The sequence below is a fragment of the Osmerus eperlanus genome, chromosome 1 (genome assembly GCF_963692335.1).
Source record: "Osmerus eperlanus chromosome 1, fOsmEpe2.1, whole genome shotgun sequence".
Taxonomy (NCBI): Eukaryota; Metazoa; Chordata; class Actinopteri; order Osmeriformes; family Osmeridae; genus Osmerus; species Osmerus eperlanus.
Window position 1 is genome coordinate 27,018,275 of NC_085018.1, and position 17,805 is coordinate 27,036,079.

At 43.2% G+C, this 17,805-nt stretch overlaps 2 protein-coding genes and 1 long non-coding RNA gene across 5 annotated transcripts in view; 1 reads left to right on the forward strand and 2 right to left on the reverse strand.

Moving 5' to 3' along the window:
* The first annotated feature begins 45 nt into the window (after positions 1 to 45).
* b3galt6 (UDP-Gal:betaGal beta 1,3-galactosyltransferase polypeptide 6) lies at positions 46 to 2,889 on the forward strand. 2 transcript variants are annotated; one of them, XM_062474004.1, is made up of 2 exons: positions 46 to 385; positions 728 to 2,889. In XM_062474004.1, the coding sequence occupies exon 2, from the start codon at positions 732 to 734 to the stop codon at positions 1,752 to 1,754; it is 1,023 nt and encodes a 340-aa protein (XP_062329988.1). In that variant the 5' UTR covers positions 46 to 385; positions 728 to 731; the 3' UTR covers positions 1,755 to 2,889. The 2 variants fall into 2 exon arrangements, with proteins under 2 accessions (XP_062329988.1, XP_062329987.1); XM_062474003.1 differs by having other exon boundaries at positions 46 to 333.
* A 6,208-nt stretch (positions 2,890 to 9,097) lies between these two features.
* LOC134035309 (uncharacterized) lies at positions 9,098 to 10,891 on the reverse strand. Its single transcript, XR_009932353.1, has 2 exons — positions 9,658 to 10,891; positions 9,098 to 9,589 (listed from the first exon to the last, which is right to left on the reverse strand). It is a non-coding gene; the product is annotated as an uncharacterized LOC134035309 (long non-coding RNA).
* Positions 10,892 to 11,119: 228 nt separating this feature from the next.
* Positions 11,120 to 17,805, reverse strand: part of cpne5b (copine Vb) — a 122,106-nt gene continuing 115,420 nt past the window's right edge. For both annotated transcript variants that reach the window (XM_062474017.1, XM_062474016.1), the window contains 3 exons: positions 14,909 to 14,966; positions 14,046 to 14,119; positions 11,120 to 13,779 (listed from right to left, as the gene is read on the reverse strand). In XM_062474017.1, coding sequence (XP_062330001.1) covers positions 13,591 to 13,779; positions 14,046 to 14,119; positions 14,909 to 14,966 — 321 coding nt within the window. In that variant the 3' untranslated portion in view covers positions 11,120 to 13,590. The remainder of the gene's footprint in view (positions 13,780 to 14,045; positions 14,120 to 14,908; positions 14,967 to 17,805) is intronic.

The window sequence follows — 17,805 nt, forward strand, 5'->3', positions numbered from 1 at the left end:
GTGGCGCAAAATGGCCAGTCAATAACTGCCTGCGTCATCACCTGCTGCCTCGTCCTTCTGTCAGTGTTAACTGCTTGTGGGGAACAAAAATGAATCCTGATAGCTATTTATCTGAACTTGCAAAAACACGCAAGTGTGTATTAATACAGAGCCCCCAAGAAGCGTGGAGGAAAACCCACAATCAATAAGTCTGAGTTTGTTCAGCTTGTATAGTAGACAGCTCGCTAAGAGAGCATTGCGGGATAGCCTAGTTCCTCGATAGCTTTTAACCAGACCCGCTAGCAACGTCGCATACTAGCGATTAGCTATCAGCAAATAGCAGTCAATGACCAGGTAACGTTATTAGTGCTTTGAACATCCATCTCGCGTTGTGTGACATTGTAAGGTACTGTATTGTGATTTATGTTGTCTGAAGAAGCTGTGAGATGCGTGCTACTAGTTGCTAGCTAATGTTCTACCTTGCTAATACAATTACTGTACACAAGCGTTTATTTTAGCCCACTTACTCCACGACAACAGACAGATTTTCTGGGAGATACAGTTGAACGTAACACAGTGTTACTGCACGCTGTCTGGCTAGTTAACGCTACTAATCATATGAAATGCAAAGCATCAGCTCCAATGCAGCTCCTGTGCAGACTGTTTGTGGCATGGCTATCATAATTACTTCCGAATGAATGTGTAGGCGTTTAGAGAATAACTAACCGTCTCCCTACCTCCGCCTCAGCACCATGAACCTGCTACGCCTCGTGTGTCGCCACAAGACGGCCCTCGCCATCGGAGGTCTGTGCATGTTTGCCGTGGTCCTCCTCTTCCTTGCCAAGTGCACCTCAGAGACCCTAAAACGGGGGCAGGCGGACTCCCCCGGGCTGGCCCCCCATGCCCACAGTGCCCTGCAGCCGCGCCCGGACAACCCTGACCCTCCCTCGCGCCCCAAAGATCTGTCTGCCTTCCTGGTGGTTCTCATCACCACCGGGCCCAAGTACACAGAGCGCAGGAGCATTATCCGCAGCACCTGGCTGTCCAGACACGACTCGGAGGTTCTGGCCATGTTTGTGGTGGGAACTGAGGGCCTGTCTGCAGAAGAGCTGCAGAACCTGAACACGGAGCAGGGCCGACACAAGGACCTGCTGCTGCTGCCGGAGCTGAGAGACTCGTACGAGAACCTCACCCTCAAGCTGCTGCACATGTACTCCTGGCTCGACCACCACGTGGACTTCAGGTTCGTCCTGAAGGCGGACGACGACACCTTCGCCCGCCTGGATCTGCTGAAGGAGGAGCTGAAGGGCCGGGAGCCCAGCAGGCTGTACTGGGGCTTCTTCTCCGGTCGCGGCCGCGTCAAGACGGCGGGAAAGTGGCGTGAGAGCGCCTGGGAGCTGTGTGACTTCTACCTGCCGTACGCACTGGGCGGAGGGTACCTGCTGTCGGCCGACCTGGTCCACTACGTCCGCATCAACGCCGCCTACCTGAAGATCTGGCAGAGCGAGGACGTGTCTCTGGGGGTATGGCTCGCCCCCGTGGATGTGCGGCGGACCCACGACCCTCGTTTTGACACAGAGTACAAGTCCCGCGGCTGCAGCAACAAGTACCTGGTGACTCACAAGCAGAGTCTGGAGGACATGCTGGAGAAGCATCAGACCCTGCAGAGGGATGGCCGTCTCTGCAGGGAGGAGGTCAAGCTCAGGCTCTCCTATGTGTACGACTGGGGCGTGCCCCCCTCGCAGTGCTGCCAGAGGAAGGACGGGATCCCCTGAGCCTCACCCACCCTTCACCTTGGTAGGTCTGTGACCCGGGCCCTACGTGCAGCCTGACCTCTAACCCTCACCCTGTCCCCTACATGTCCTGTGGTGAAGGCGTCCTGTAATCTCTTCCTCCATCAGAGTTTGGGTTCAGAGTACGGCCTGAGTGTCCTCCAGTGTGTTGCCTAGAGTGTAGGACTGGACTTGGGCCTGGTCATGCGTTTTCCCCAGACTGTGAAGTGAGAAGTGTTCTCTTCTGGTGTTCAACTCACAACCTTGTGTTCCTTTTTGACATCCACCTTTGACCATCATTTTCAGTTGGCGTCTATAGATTCCAGGTTTGAAGAAATGAGCAACCAAATCAGATTTTTTAAATGTTTGTAAACGTGTCTATTTATTGATTATTTATTTTGGACCTTTGACTACAACATACTGGCACTGGAATGAAAGAGTTACATCCCGTACTAAGAACCTACCTGTATCCATCCTGCATGCTCACAGGAACCTACTGAACAGGCTGGTGAGTGACGAGGGATAGCTGCAGGTCTGGGTGTTGTGTAGCTGAACTGAATGTGTATCTATGTTCAGGCCTAATATTGGCAGGATTCCAGCGTGTTTTACAGTCTTTGTCTTGACATTTACAAACATGCGGTTAGTGTGTTGGATTAACGTCGTACCAGAGTCCTGAGATCTGGCAGTATGTGATTTGGTGCGCCCAGACGTGCCTGCCAGGGTGTTTACAGAGTTTTTACAACTTGTGTATGGGTTGGATGTGTGCACAAGTCCTATTTACCCCTCCTGTGTCACTAAGGTTGTTTTATAACAAGGACAAAGAATATGGAACTCAGTGTACCAACTGGCACTTGGACACTTTTCAAAAAGCCATTTCATAAAAGTAAATCACAGAATATTTCATGTTAAGCTTGTAAGTATTTTCCCTGCAATATCTATATCCTAAAACAACATCATTTGTAGTATGCTGGCAAGATTTCAGCTGATAAACAAAAAAAATCCATTCCATTTCAGTTGTTTTGAAAGAGCTGTATTTAGTGATGGCTGAGGGGAACCATCAGGGTTGCACACTGTCAGCCCTGTCAACCCTACTGAATGTTTTATTAAACTGTTTTCAAAAAGTGTAAATGTTTTATCTCATTCAGGCAAGATAAACACACACACATAAACGAGTAAACCTTCGTCCACAAGGAAGAAGTTGAAATTCTTTGTGCAAAGGATGGGAGTCATCATTACATGTCCCCACATACCTGTCCTGATGCAGCTAGCAACATACACATACCTGTCCTGATGCAGCTAGCAACATACACATACCTGTCCTGATGCAGCTGGCAACATACACATACCTGTCCTGATGCAGCTGGCAACATACACATACCTGTCCTGATGCAGCTGGCAACATACACATACCTGTCCTGATGCAGCTAGCAACATACACATACCTGTCCTGATGCAGCTAGCAACATACACATACCTGTCCTGATGCAGCTGGCAACATACACATACCTGTCCTGATGCAGCTGGCAACATACACATACCTGTCCTGATGCAGCTGGCAACATACACATACCTGTCCTGATGCAGCTGGCAACATACACATACCTGTCCTGATGCAGCTAGCAACATACACATACCTGTCCTGATGCAGCTGGCAACATACACATACCTGTCCTGATGCAGCTAGCAACATACACATACCTGTCCTGATGCAGCTGGCAACATACACATACCTGTCCTGATGCAGCTAGCAACATACACATACCTGTCCTGATGCAGCTAGCAACATACACATACCTGTCCTGATGCAGCTGGCAACATACACATACCTGTCCTGATGCAGCTAGCAACATACACATACCTGTCCTGATGCAGCTAGCAACATACACATACCTATCCTGATGCAGCTGGCAACCTACACATACCTGTCCTGATGCAGCTAGCAACATACACATATCTGTCCTGATGCAGCTAGCAACATACACATACCTGTATTGAGGCAGCTAGCAACATACCTGTCCTGATGCAGCTAGGAACATACACATACCTGTATTGATGCAGCTGGCGATGGAAGACGATGTCTTGATGCAACTAGCCGAAGACTATGCGTTAAATCATGTACTCCATTTTTCATATGTAACTTCTTACTATAAAAAAAGCCTTAAGCAACAAATTCTAAGCAAACTAAATAGGTAGATATTTCGATAAAAGTATATGTTTCTGTGTGCTAAAACAGTCATAGCTTGCTCTTGCTAGCTATAGCTTGGAAGAGACCCCTGAAACTATTTGGATTGTGTCAAGCTTATCCCAGTTGCGTGACAACTGCAATAATTGTGGAATTGCGGTTTGAAAATTGAGATTTTAATAAGAATGTGATTCATTGTGCAACCTTACTGTAAACCCATGATGTGACCAGAAGATGGTACTGTTTGATTTCAAATAAGACATTTTCCCACATTTCCCTCAGAGTTGGGAAATGTGGGAAAATGTCTTATTGTGGTAACAGCCAGCTGTCCCTGAGTTTCTTTAGTGTGATTGTCATGACAATCACACTAAAGTCATACATAACATTTAGTTATTTACATGACGTTGCATGTGTCAGAATCAGAATGGGATTTATTCGCCATGAAAGTTTGCACAGACAAGGAATTTGCTTTGGCAGGAAGGTGCATACAATAAACATATAGGAACCTCAAATTCAAAAATGTGGACTATCTATACTAACGGTACATAAACTAGCAGTACTAAGTGGAATTAGAATTAAATATAATATACAATAAAATATAAGTTGCCGTAATTGTAAAATATAAGTTGCCGTAACTCTTCAAAACAAGATAGGTATTTAGCCACTAAATTAGTCAATGTGAAACTGATTCCCCCACAGGATGGGTTACTTTGCTAGCCTGGCTCTGCCCTCCTACGTACTTCCGCTCAATTTAGATATTGCTTCTGTACTAGTGTACATGAGTCGGTTTTCTCAACAAAAATTGTAGGGCCAATCAGCGAACAGAGGGAGTGGCTGAGAACGATGACGTTGATGTCGTGTGCTAGTTTGAGTTGTAGCTCAGTAATGGCAGCGGAGAAAGATGCGAGCGAAGCCATTCATTCGGTCCGTTGTGGCAACGCTGCCGAATATCCAAAAGTTAAAGCCGGAGCAAGAACAATCTTTGCTAAGTTTTGTTGGTGGCCATGATGTTGTGGCCCTCCTCTCCACGGGGTTCGGGGAAAGTTTGATTTTCCAGCTACGGCAGCTAGCTCCGTTACAGTAGTGGTGAAGGAGTTGGCTAAGGCGACGCTAGCGATTGGTTATGGCAGATCAGAGTGGCTCTGGGCAGATCCAATAGTTTTAAACTTCAACAGAGTACCTGCCTTCAAGGAAGTTAACGCTTGTCAATGGAGCGATGCCAGACCCTCTGTACAAGTGAAATGTACAAGGGTCTGGTTAGGACTAGGTTATTACTTTGCTAGGTCTCAAAGCAATTGCGCGTGACAGACATACATAACATTGCAGAACATTCATTTAGATTGATAATCCCGGAAAAAATAAACGCAGTATCCCAATCAACGCTTGTAAAATCAAAGCAGTTAAACTGAAAACACAAACCAACCTCTTCTGAGCTTGCCAAATAGCCGCTGCAGCACGCACACAGAAGTCCAGGTGTCGGACTCGGCACACAAGTCAGAATTGAGGTAGGCTAAGAAAACATTACAAAACTAAAGAAAGTTTCTAAATGATAGGCCTACCGATCATCTTATTTTGACTAAAACATAAAAACAATATTACATGAAGAAGCTCAGTATTTGTGCTCAAATTAATGCAAACAAGTTTTGTGCGCCCGCATTACCTATTGATGTCCCTGCCAAAGCTGATATCAAACGTGCGTCCCTGAACTGTCGTATAGTGGGTTAAGCAAGGGGAGTTTCTATAGCCTAGTAGTAGTAGTGTGAATTGTGCGCAGCAAGCTTGGAAGAATAAAAAGGGATATGAATAGGGGCCTGTGCCCCAGTAGAGCTTTATGTCTACAACGCCCCTGGTATAATGTGCTTGTTTGGACATAGCCACCGCAAGGCTTAAGAAGAAATGTAAACATCCAGTGGGGGATCTAGAAATGTAAACATCCAGTGGGGATCTAGAAATGTAAACATCCAGTGGGGGATCTAGAAATGTAAACATCCAGTGGGGGATCTAGAAATGTAAACATCCAGTGGGGGATCTAGAAATGTAAACATCCAGTGGGGGATCTAGAAATGTAAACATCCAGTGGGGGATCTAGAAATGTAAACATCCAGTGGGGGATCTAGAAATGTAAACATCCAGTGGGGGATCTAGAAATGTTACATGGGATGGCAAAGGGGTGGCAAGATCCCTATATGTGAACGGCTTTAACAAAACAAACACAAAAACACTTTTAAACTACGGTAGTTATTGTTTGTTTAAACTTCACCTGGGGAAACTGACTTTACCTTCAGAGGCTCGGGGGCAGTTGCTCCAGTCTTTGCCGGGCTGCAGTGCCACCGCACCACAGCAGACTCGCTGTGTGCGAGCCAGACTGTGTGAACGCCACTCTGCACGTCTGATGCAGGGACGTAGCTATTTGAGGGGCAGGGGGCTAAGAATACATTTAAAATAAAATAAACTAGAGAGGGTACAATTTCTGGGGAAATTGTAGGGTGTGCTTGCTTGCGTCGGTTGCACAGGGGTCCGTTTTTGAATGACATTTTTACAACTGATATTTCTGTATATTTTATATAAAAATGCATACTTATTATTTATAAAGATTACATAGATTTAAAAGCTTTTTTTTTGCTGCTCATTTACAACTGAAAATACGAGTGAAGTGTAGAATGAAATAGATGTCTTCTCATTTCCCCTGCAAGAGGCAGCCTCATCGTTGAATCAAAACGAATACATTTGGCAGACCGGTGTAAAAATTGACCTAATCTCTATGATTTAAACGTCCTTTTAAGTTTTTCCCTTCTCGTGATATTTTAAGGAATTTAGTCTACTCATATTGCATTCATTCATGAATAAAGAACCCCCTTTGAAGATTATTCTACGACGTTACCGGCAGTAGAAGATGGAATCGCGATTCAAACAGTACCATCTGCTAACTGAAAATATGCCCCCAAAAACGTAAATAAGCTTGACATTTATTTAGTGGAAAATCGCTTTCATAAAAAGCTCAGTGGTAGCGATCATTGTCAGTAACAACGCCAAGTGCGATATAGCCCTGTGTTGAGAAGCTGCCCCGGTACTACGGTACAGTACTAGACTACTCCTGTGTTCGTTCGTCTTGGTAGCGATTGCGTTGGTTGAATTGGATTTAACGTTCCGTTGTACGGTTTAGGCTGAAATTAATAATTTTCATGAACAGATTGACAAAGTTTAGGCTGTGGCAATGAAGTTAAGGTTAGTAGTTAGATATACTTTTGGTTTAAGTAAGGGGAGTGCCGAACATGTTCTGTCACCGTTTGACTTCCTACAGCTGTGTAGATGTTTTTGTAGTGTCTCGGGTAGGCTACAGCGTTGCAGTGAGCAACACTGGTTTGAAACCACAGGTAATTATAATTTCACCCACAAATCGTTTACTTGTAATGTCATAATAAATCCTACAACGAAAATGTATTTGTGAGGAATGTTTATTTTAACGATTGAAAACAGATGCATCATAGACCACTGTAGTATGTGTTGCCCGGGCAACAGAGGCTAATGTCATGATGCTAATACTTCAGTGACATAGTAGACTACTGTTTCCGAAAGTAGATGTACTTCCTTAATAAAATCAGCTTATATTGTACATTACACGTCACAATTGTGTGTCATATCACAATGTAAAATTAGTAAATACTTATCACCCTGGCCTCTTTGCTTGTGGCTTTTCTGCAGCTGCCTTGCAGTAAAGCAGTTAGCTTAGCTATCTCCCAGAAGTTAACGAGCTGCTAAACTAATGTTCTGCTAGAGGTAGTCACGCGAGTTTTCGTGACGTTAGTGACGTAGTGACGTTAGTAACGTCAGTGACTGTGGCTAGCAAATTAGCCACCGTTAGCTTCACTTTTCGCCACAAAAACTTAATTTCCACTTAAACCATGCAACGGAACGTAAATAAAAATACAAGCAACTCAATCGCTACCAAGACGAAACTTTTGACACCTAGGTTGTCTATGTAGGCCAAATATTGACAAAGATTTAGGGGGGCAAAAATAAATAATAATAATAAATATATATGTGAGAGAACAAAGGTTGTGCTCTCGCCGAAGGCTTGAGCACACCCAATAATAATATATATGTGAGAGAACAAAGGTTGTGCTCTCGCCGAAGGCTTGAGCACACCCAATGATTGTTCACTTTTGGTAAATGTATTGTTCAGTTCAATGTTTTGAGAAGCTTGTGGACATAATGGCGACTTGTTTTTACAAGTACAGTTTTTGAATCACAAAAGTTAGGGGGGCAGCTGGGGGGGAAAGGCTCTAGAGTGGAGGGGCTGCTGCCCCCCCTTGCCCCCCTGTAGATCCGCCCATGTAAACATCTAACTCGGTCCCTCCTTGTTGGGAAGTTTGGATATGTGTTGGATATTTGTTGGGAGGAAATTGAAATGACAGGCAGGACAATAAATGCAACAAGGTGACAGGAAAGGATTGAAATAAAACCCAGCAGCACAGCTTTGCTTTATTTAGAGGTCAAATCTTTCTGGAAACCTCCTGTCCTCTCACCTTCCACAACCAAAAGCAATCTTGAACATGCAATATCACTAAAACGAACCCAGTCACTATCACAAATAAGTCAAAGTCAAATGTATAGTATATGTCACATAGAAATGCCCTACTGTGTATGTCCTCGATTAACAGTGCAGTTCATGACAAAGTTCTATGGGCATATGTGAAGCCCTCTGTGACATGCTTGCGTGTAAAAAGGGCTATACAAATAAATTTGATTTGATTTGAAAGTAAAAGTCTGATAAAAGCCGACCATGGCATGGGTTGTCAGTGCATGATCTATTTTGATGGTGTTGGTATGGTGTTGGTATCAATGCTGGCGTGCAGAGAAGCTTCACATTAAGACAAGCATAGTTCCACTGGTCAGGAGCTGCCACATGCAGGTCAAAGGTGATTTTCCAGCGCTGGTATATGTCAGGTAACACTTCAATAGAAACAAAAATAATCAAGTCTGTGTTTGCTTTGACAGACGATGGAGGCAACACATCAGACGATCTGAAGTTTAGCAAAAACTTTGAGGAATGTTCTTGGTTTTAAAGTTCAGTAGAAATATAGTTGGTTACATTCAATAAATAATAAATCTTACAAATATTCCAATAAGATAATGAAAGGTAGATAATTTTTGTCCACTGCTAATTATCTAAATATCAAATATGTAACAGTACTTTGTTATTTTGTTTTTTTACTTTATCATCTATATATCTACGGGGTTCTGTAGTGTAGGAACACAAATGTACCTCACCAAGGAAGACCTTTGTGTCATCATGTCTGTCTTTCCCTCTGGGTGATTCATCACTATCACCTTTGCCCCCATCATCCTCATTATTGCCACAAAAGTATAAATCAACAATGTTTATAAAAGTAGTCATTCATTTTAATTTAAGGCAATCTAATACAAAGCATTTCACAACCCACCGTATGACAACAATCATGTACAATAAAAACTTGTAAAAAAAAAAAGATAACTAAAGGGAAGCATGCAGATGGCCTGATGCAGATGGCTGTAGGGTTAGTGTGACTGATGCAGCTGGGGAGGAGAAGAACTGGTCCAAAAAGCGTGTCGATCGTGTCATTGCCATATCATGTTAGTCACCCTCTCACAGAAGAATGGGTGATTATTTAGTCACCTTCTCACAGATGAATGGGTGAATATTTAGTCACCTTCTCACAGATGAATGGGTGAATATTTAGTCACCCTCTCACATATGAATGGGTGAATATTTAGTCACCCTCTCACAGATGAATAGGTGAATATTTAGTCACCTTCTCACAGATGAATGGGTGAATATTTAGTCACCCTCTCACAGACGAATAGGTGAATATTTAGTCACCTTCTCACAGATGAATGGGAGAATATTTAGTCACCCTCTCACAGATGAATGGGTGAATATTGGGAACCAGAATGTAAAGGAAACGATAAATGATGAGTTGCTTCAAACAAATAAAATATTATCGTATATTGATAATTGAATTACATTTCAGATATGAAACAAATCATAGATCTGTGTATTTCTATATCATTATAATAATCTTACATTGCTAGCCTTTTCTAGGTTGCTAGTTTTTCCAGTAATACCGTTGGAAAGCTTAGAGTTGTTGGTGTTTGTTCCAACCCTTCCATGTGGACGGTGGAGTGCAAAGCCAGGATCAATGCATGATCTTCAGCCGAGGGGCAGAGATGGAACCTGGACAATGACATCACCTTATGGTGCCTTTGTCTGGAGATCCCTATGTTGAGTATTACTCAATATTAATTATATTGTCAATACTATTATTAAGTATTACTCCATAATAATAAATAATGCTTATCTCAGAAAGACCCTTATGAGAAGCTGGACAAAAGAGAGTGAAAGTCTTATATATTTGCATTGCCCCACATAACATTTTAAAAGGCAGTGTGTTAGGGGGTGTAACATTAACAATAATGTATTAATTTAGCAGACACTTTTATCAAAACTAACTTACATGGGGAATTGAATCTTCTCTATCTTGATCTGTAGTCAAATATTCTATCAGAAAACTCATCCCCAGTTATAAGATTCATTGAGAAAGAGTAATGCAATGTCTGATGTGTGATTTTGTAAACTTGATTTGATGGGCGCGGCCTGGGATGAATGAACCAAGCGTTGGTGAGTAGACAGTGACAGTTGCCGAAGATCATGGGCAAGCCCAAACTGAATCTGCTGATTTGTAAAAAAAAAAAAAAAAAAAAAATCTGCGGTTATTCAAGAATGAAAATCTGTGGAATTCTGCAGATGAAGTTGATATAGCTTTAAAGAGATTCAACCTTTTGGATCATTTTATTGCAAGATTCCTCCATCCTCATAAAGATTGCCTGGAAACTCCCTGGCCCTGTCTCTTGCTGTAATTTAGTTTGATACGTGTTTCCGTCTCAATTCTTCAGGGCTGAATCTTGGATTTTCGGCTAACGTTTTAATCTTGGCTACAGCTAGTCTAATGTGAACGTTACTGTATCCGTTTCAGGGTTGACTTCCTTCGCTTGCTATCACATAGATCTACCTACACTAATGGCAATGGGTTCTGTCTACAGGCCAAATATGTCTAAATAATCGACACATAGGCTACAATGAGTTGACTACCTTATTAAAAAAATTGCCTCAGGCCAATACGTTCGATTTGATATTCCGCATGTTTTCGTCGGAATTCCGCGCTCGCAAATTTCGTTTGGGCTTGGTCATGGATATAGAATCATGCTGAGACCGTTGCGGGTCTTGTTAAACATCTTTTATAAATAACTTTTTTAAAGTAAGAGGGAATGCAAAATTATTAGACCTTCATTTCATATTTTTTCACCTGCCCATTAGGGTCCCAGAATGTGACGTTACATTGTGAAAATAAACATCCTTATTAATGCAACATGCTAGTTGGCTACAGCTTCAGTTTTGTGATATCTCCTTTTCCTTTTTTGAGAGAAGGGAAAGCAAACAGTCCCGTTCTTGCTGCCATATTTGGCACTAACATGCACATAATCCAGATGGAATCGTCTCTATGTTCCAGGTGTTGGCACAGAGTACAAACACTCTTTATTCTTCATGATTTTTCACGAACACAACCCTACATCCCCACGTCACCATGTCAGAGACAGTTTAAACTGTGACGTGGGCAGGTGATGTGGAATAATCGGCATGATAAATGGCTTATCGTTACACATTCCAGAAAAAAAGATATTGTAGTATAGTAATACGATCATCTCCAAAAATAAAACATTTACCATTGAAGCATGTCTCTTAACGGAAAGGGATAAAGTGCTTCCCTTAAAGTTGTCTGTGAGAAATATGTAAATTACTCATAAACACACTCCAGATCTCCAGGTATACACAACTCTTAATGAGAAAATCTATCAGTAGGTTTCACTGTACAGATCATCTCTTATTACGTAACACCCATATACACAAAATCCTACCAAAAAAATGATCAGTTTACAACAATTTCGCCCCTATAATCTCACTTGCTCATTGAAAATGTCTTATTCATGGGGTGTGATTTGTTGACATGGGCAGAGTACCATTTTCCATTGTACTTGAGGAACCAGAGAGCAGGGTTAGAGTTAGGTATCAGACAGCACTGTCATGGAAGAGGTACTTGAGGAACCAGAGAGCAGGGTTAGAGTTAGGTATCAGAGAGCACTGTCATGGAAGAGATCGGTCTTTTTGCTACATCGTGGACATGTAGTCTCCTCTTATCTTAATATGATTTTGTTCAACTGAAGAACTATTATTGTCTTCTAAGGTAGCAGTACAGCAATCAACTGGTGGATAAAAGACAATTAAAATGATCCTTTCAGATATACTGAAAATGAAGTAGTTGTGTTTAGTGTTCTAAACAGTCTTATTGAGTGGCTGAGTGTCAAAACACAACTGCATAGAAAGGAGACTGGCAGGGAGAACCACATAGTCAATCACATAACCGTGATTTAGGGTTTATAAGTGTAAATTGCTTTTAATTTAGTATCCAATTCGTAACATTAACAGCAATCAGAGTATTGACCAACATGTGTGTCCAATGCATTTCCCTTGTTGCTCCATGCGTCGTGTTTGTGTGGCATGAAATTGGCTTGATCAATAAACGTCACTCAGTGGCCAAAGTGGAGATTTAAATAAAAAATAGCAAATGTTGGTTCTAGCAAGAACACATTTGTCACAGAATTAATTGTTAAAAACACTACTTTTTAAACAGTTGGGATGAGGAACCATAGTTAGACCAAAGGGGACAATTGGAAGGAACAAGTCAGTGTAAATATTAAACAATAAGAATGTTTTGATGTAAAGTGATCTGTTACTTGTGCTTTTAGACACATCTTGTGAAAAGTGCAAAATTGTTGAAATATTACTGAGCTCTGTAGTAGAAATCTCTCAGGGAGGTTCATATAGAAACATGTTTTGTACATATCTATTATATAAACATGCAACTTTTGATATTTTTAAAGGATAAATACGATGCCTTAACTTCATCTGAATGACCAACATGCTTCTATAAACCCACACGTCGAGAGGTGGATCCCTGTCAACACCACATGAGACCCCCCACCAAAATACCTCAACACCAGACATCCTAACCCACTGCAAAACTTTAAACTGAATCTGACTAAAATTATTTGAACCTCAAACCTAAAACAAATATATTTATTGAGAGGTGTCTAAAAATGTCACCTTAAACAGGCTATGAGAAGCCACACCAAGGTCAGCCAAGGTCAAAGTTTGGATGAGGGCGCACTTGTCCTAATACATTTAACAATAACAATAAACAGGCACAAGTCTCAACCACATGACCTCAAAGTGACCTGCTCTCACACCAGACATGAAACAGTCACAGTCTTAATTTGATAAAAAGATGTTTAGTTCACTAGTTCACTGTTCATTCAAAACCTGATACAGCATTTTCCTCTCTCCCTCACAGTCTCTGTCACTCCTTCGAAAATAAACGAAACAGATAAAACCATGACAAAGAGAAACCACCTCTTGAGGAGTCACTGGGAGGTACTAACACAAACATTTCCTCCCACTTGTATGTCACTCCTCTTTGTTATCTATTCATGGGAAGTTTCCCAGTGGGCTGCCCGAAGTTGGCCAAAATCTAATCTCCCATCAGTGCTCGGTTAAAGTGGGGCTCAGATCTGTGTGTGGTGGGTGTGTCCTGGGGGCGTGTAGGGGGGCGGGGCAGGGTTGGGCTTGATCCCTCTGCTCTTCATATAGGAGATGAACTGGTCTGGGATCTCTGCTAGCACATCTTTGGCCAGACGAGCCATGCTCAACACATGGTTGCCTGTCCGGTCCATGTAGTCTCGGAACGGGACAAACTACAAGGGAGGAAAGAAGCCAGCGTGGAGGAGAGGGAGAGAAATATAGAAAGAGGCAGAGAAAGAGTTGAGTACAAAGATTAGGAATTCTCACCACAAAAAGACAGGTCTATGACTAGACAGGTTAACCTTTTTAACGTTGAACCATTTAACAGCAAAACTCCATATGCTGTGCATATGGAATAAGTGTGAATTTAAATGAGAGAGTTGTTTTGTAGTCTGTACACTATAAATCGATAGAGTTTGCAGGTAATGATGTGGGTCACCTGAACTATGTCTCGCTCTGCCAGCTTTCCTCTGGAGGAAATCCTGATGTCATCTCCATCTAGCTCTACCATGGCTGCAGACGGCACAGCAGACAGACACATGTACGTATTAGCGTTCATGAGGGCACAGACACAGTACTTGTTTTCTCTAAACTTTTTCATCTCCAAATGGGAACCAAATGACTCATTCCTCAGGTTATGCAGTTCAATCAATATTAATTCTCCTCTAAGAATACTGTATGTAAAAAATCCTCCCTCCTAACATTTGCAATCAGATGACTAAAAATAATCCAGTTACTAATCCATCCAGGGTACTGTGAACCCAGCATTAGCCCAAACCATCATAAACAAACTGCACACATCCACTTACTCAGCTCCCCTCTGTTGAACCAAATAGTAATTTCCTCCAAGACATTTACTTTGACTAATTGCTGTAAAGGAGAGTGGTTGCACTACCTGGCTGTGAACTGTTCCAAGTTGAGTGAGTGTATGAATACATTGGCCCTGTATCAGTAATTTAATTGTCTGAGTTCATGTTGATGATGAGAATGTGGGTAGCCAGCCCACTGTAGGGTAATTCTGCACTCCAACTATCAATTTTCAGGCATTGAAAATGTGAAAGCTTTCTATTAGGGGTCCCAGGTTAGCACCTAACTTACCTCACTCATTATGAGTATCAACATTGGTGGATACATTTTGTTAGCTGTTGCTAAACAGTATCTTATTTGTTTGGAACAAACAAAATATAGTAGATAAGGATATAGACAGTCGTCTGTAGTTAATATATCATATTTCTTGTTTATATGTACTAAAGCTAAGGTTATGGGTAACTGATAGATGTTGTTAGGAAGTTGCCTCTTTACCATCAAACTCAGCCTGCCCCACTCCCACGATGATGATGGACATGGGAAGCTTAGCGCCCTGTGGAAGAGACACTACTACTTTAATACATACATTCATTCCTATACTTTTATTTTATAAAAACGGATCTTAACAATGTACCAGACATGGGTGTTGAAGTGGTGCACACATGGGTTTGGGGAAACACACATATCAATTGTATATATATATATACTTTTTAAAGAAAGTACACATGCCAGACCACAGTGCACTTCTGGACCATCGCTAGTTCCAGAAGTGGTCTTAATCCAGTGGAGATGGTGAAGGATTCTGGTAATTTATCTGCAGCACTTTATCAGCAATGACCCCTCTGCTATGGAAGAATAGTTTGGGGAATTTGCAGAATTGGCTGATGGAAAGATTGTATGTTTTGGTGAATCCTTAACAGGCATCTGTTGACATCTTATCTGTCTGAAAGGGGACAATAAACAGGACCCAATCTTGATCAGGTGATCCCAGGTGTATTCTGAACCCCAAATCCAATTTTGCACTTTTTCAATCGGCCCGCTCATCTTATATGTTAAAAACCTCTGTATGCTAACCCTAACCCTAACCCTGTATGTAAATCCTGACTCTTTACGGAGAGCCTTTAGGCCAGAGGGAGTCTCCTGAGCTGCCAGGTCAGACCAGCACCAGTTCTGATCCAGCACTGATCTTTGTTACTTAACATTAAACCTAATTATTCAGATTGTTTCTAATAAAGTCATGAAGTAAAATAAGAAACCAAGTGCAAAAATAACAACAATCTACAGTAGTAGGACAACATTGAAAAACCTGACCTGACACAGACCCAGACCTTCACGTGTCTCACAGACACGCGTGTCTGCTGAACAGTACAGAGGAAACAGCAAAAACACTTCTGTCACCAGATGGGAAGGAGAGGTGTTGATAAAGTGTGATGTTGGGTACTGGAGACTTTGTGGGTCGGGAGTGGAGAGAGAGGAAGGTGGGGCCGACTACACAGCTTGGGCGCCCATCTTACCAGAACCCTCCCAGCCACTCCAAACACGCACTAGAACGCTGCAGCCACTCCCAACACACACTAGAACCCTGCAGCCACTCTCAACACACACCAGAACCCTGCAGCCACTCCCAACACACACCAGAACCCTCCCAGCCACTCCCAACACACACCAGAACCCTGCAGCCACTCCCAACACACACCAGAACCCTCCCAGCCACTCCCAACACACACCAGAACCCTGCAGCCACTCCCAACACACACCAGAACCCTGCAGCCACTCCCAACACACACCAGAACCCTCCCATCCACTCCCAACACACACCAGAACCCTCCCAGCCACTCCCAACACACACCAGAACCCTGCAGCCACTCCCAACACACACCAGAACCCTGCAGCCACTCCCAACACACACCAGAACCCTCCCAGCCACTCCCAACACACACCAGAACCCTGCAGCCACTCCCAACACACACCAGAACCCTCCCAGCCACTGCCAACACACACCAGAACCTTCCTAGCCACTCCCAACACACACTAGAACCCTCCCAGCCACTCCCAACACACACCAGAACCCTGCAGCCATTCTCAACACACACCAGAAGCCTGCAGCCACTCCCAACACACACTAGAACCCTCCAAGCCACTCCCAACACACACCAGAACCCTGCAGCCACTCCCAACACACACCAGAACCCTGCAGCCACTCCCAACACACACCAGAACCCTCCCAGCCACTCTCAACACACACCAGAACCCTGCAGCCACTCCCAACACACACCAGAACCCTGCAGCCACTCCCAACACACACCAGAACCCTCCCATCCACTCCCAACACACACCAGAACCCTGCAGCCACTCCCAACACACACCAGAACCCTCCCATCCACTCCCAACACACACCAGAACCCTGCAGCCACTCCCAACACACACCAGAACCCTGCAGCCACTCCCAACACACACTAGAACGCTGCAGCCACTCCCAACACACACCAGAACCCTGCAGCCACTCTCAACACACACCATGCATCTACTGTCCTTCACTGTAAATATTGGCACAATTATGCCCACTCAGAAAAAGGACACATTTACATTAAGAAACATGCAATAAGTGTTCGCATGTTTACTGCAAACACACAAATATAACAAGGTGTGTGTTACTGACTGGTGTGCTGGACCGATTCTCTCTGTTGGCGTGCTCTTACTTTATGCAATACATTGGTGGAGGATATGTATATGTGATTGGAAGTAAAGTGCGTTGTCCAGTCATAGTGTTTGTGTTGAGGTGTGCGTGTGCACGTTTGACTGAGTGTGTATGAGCATGTTCGTCTGTTAGGGAATAGCAGGAAATGCCTCATCAAATCCAAACCTTGCTTTTTTTTTGCTTCATTTTCAGGTTTACACTTTGTAATTGTTCAGACTTAGTCTGTCTAAAGTGATTCCTTTTGCTATGTATTCTCAGGAAGACCATTTTGTTGAACAAGTACTTTTTATCTCCAGGACAAGACTTAACATAGCAAGTCAGCCGACCTAATTTGCTGCTTCTGCATCTCAGCCTGCGCTGGAACAGATTGACGTGCCCAAATGATCAGTGTTCAACATAGCTCCTGTCAGTCCTCCCACTCACTCACACACACACACGAGCCAACGTGCATACTAAGAAACTTGCACACACACACACACCACTCCACAATGCGTAAAACACACTCCGGTACATACATACAAACACACACGCCACACACATCAAACGGCACCTAAAATAACCCACGCATCATTGCCCCACTTATGCCACCCTCTCTGACTGTGATTGGCAGCTGTGAAGAACGGTAATAAGAAAACAAAACAATGCGTCAATCAACACCAGTTACCGCCACGGTAATCACACTGCACTCACACCA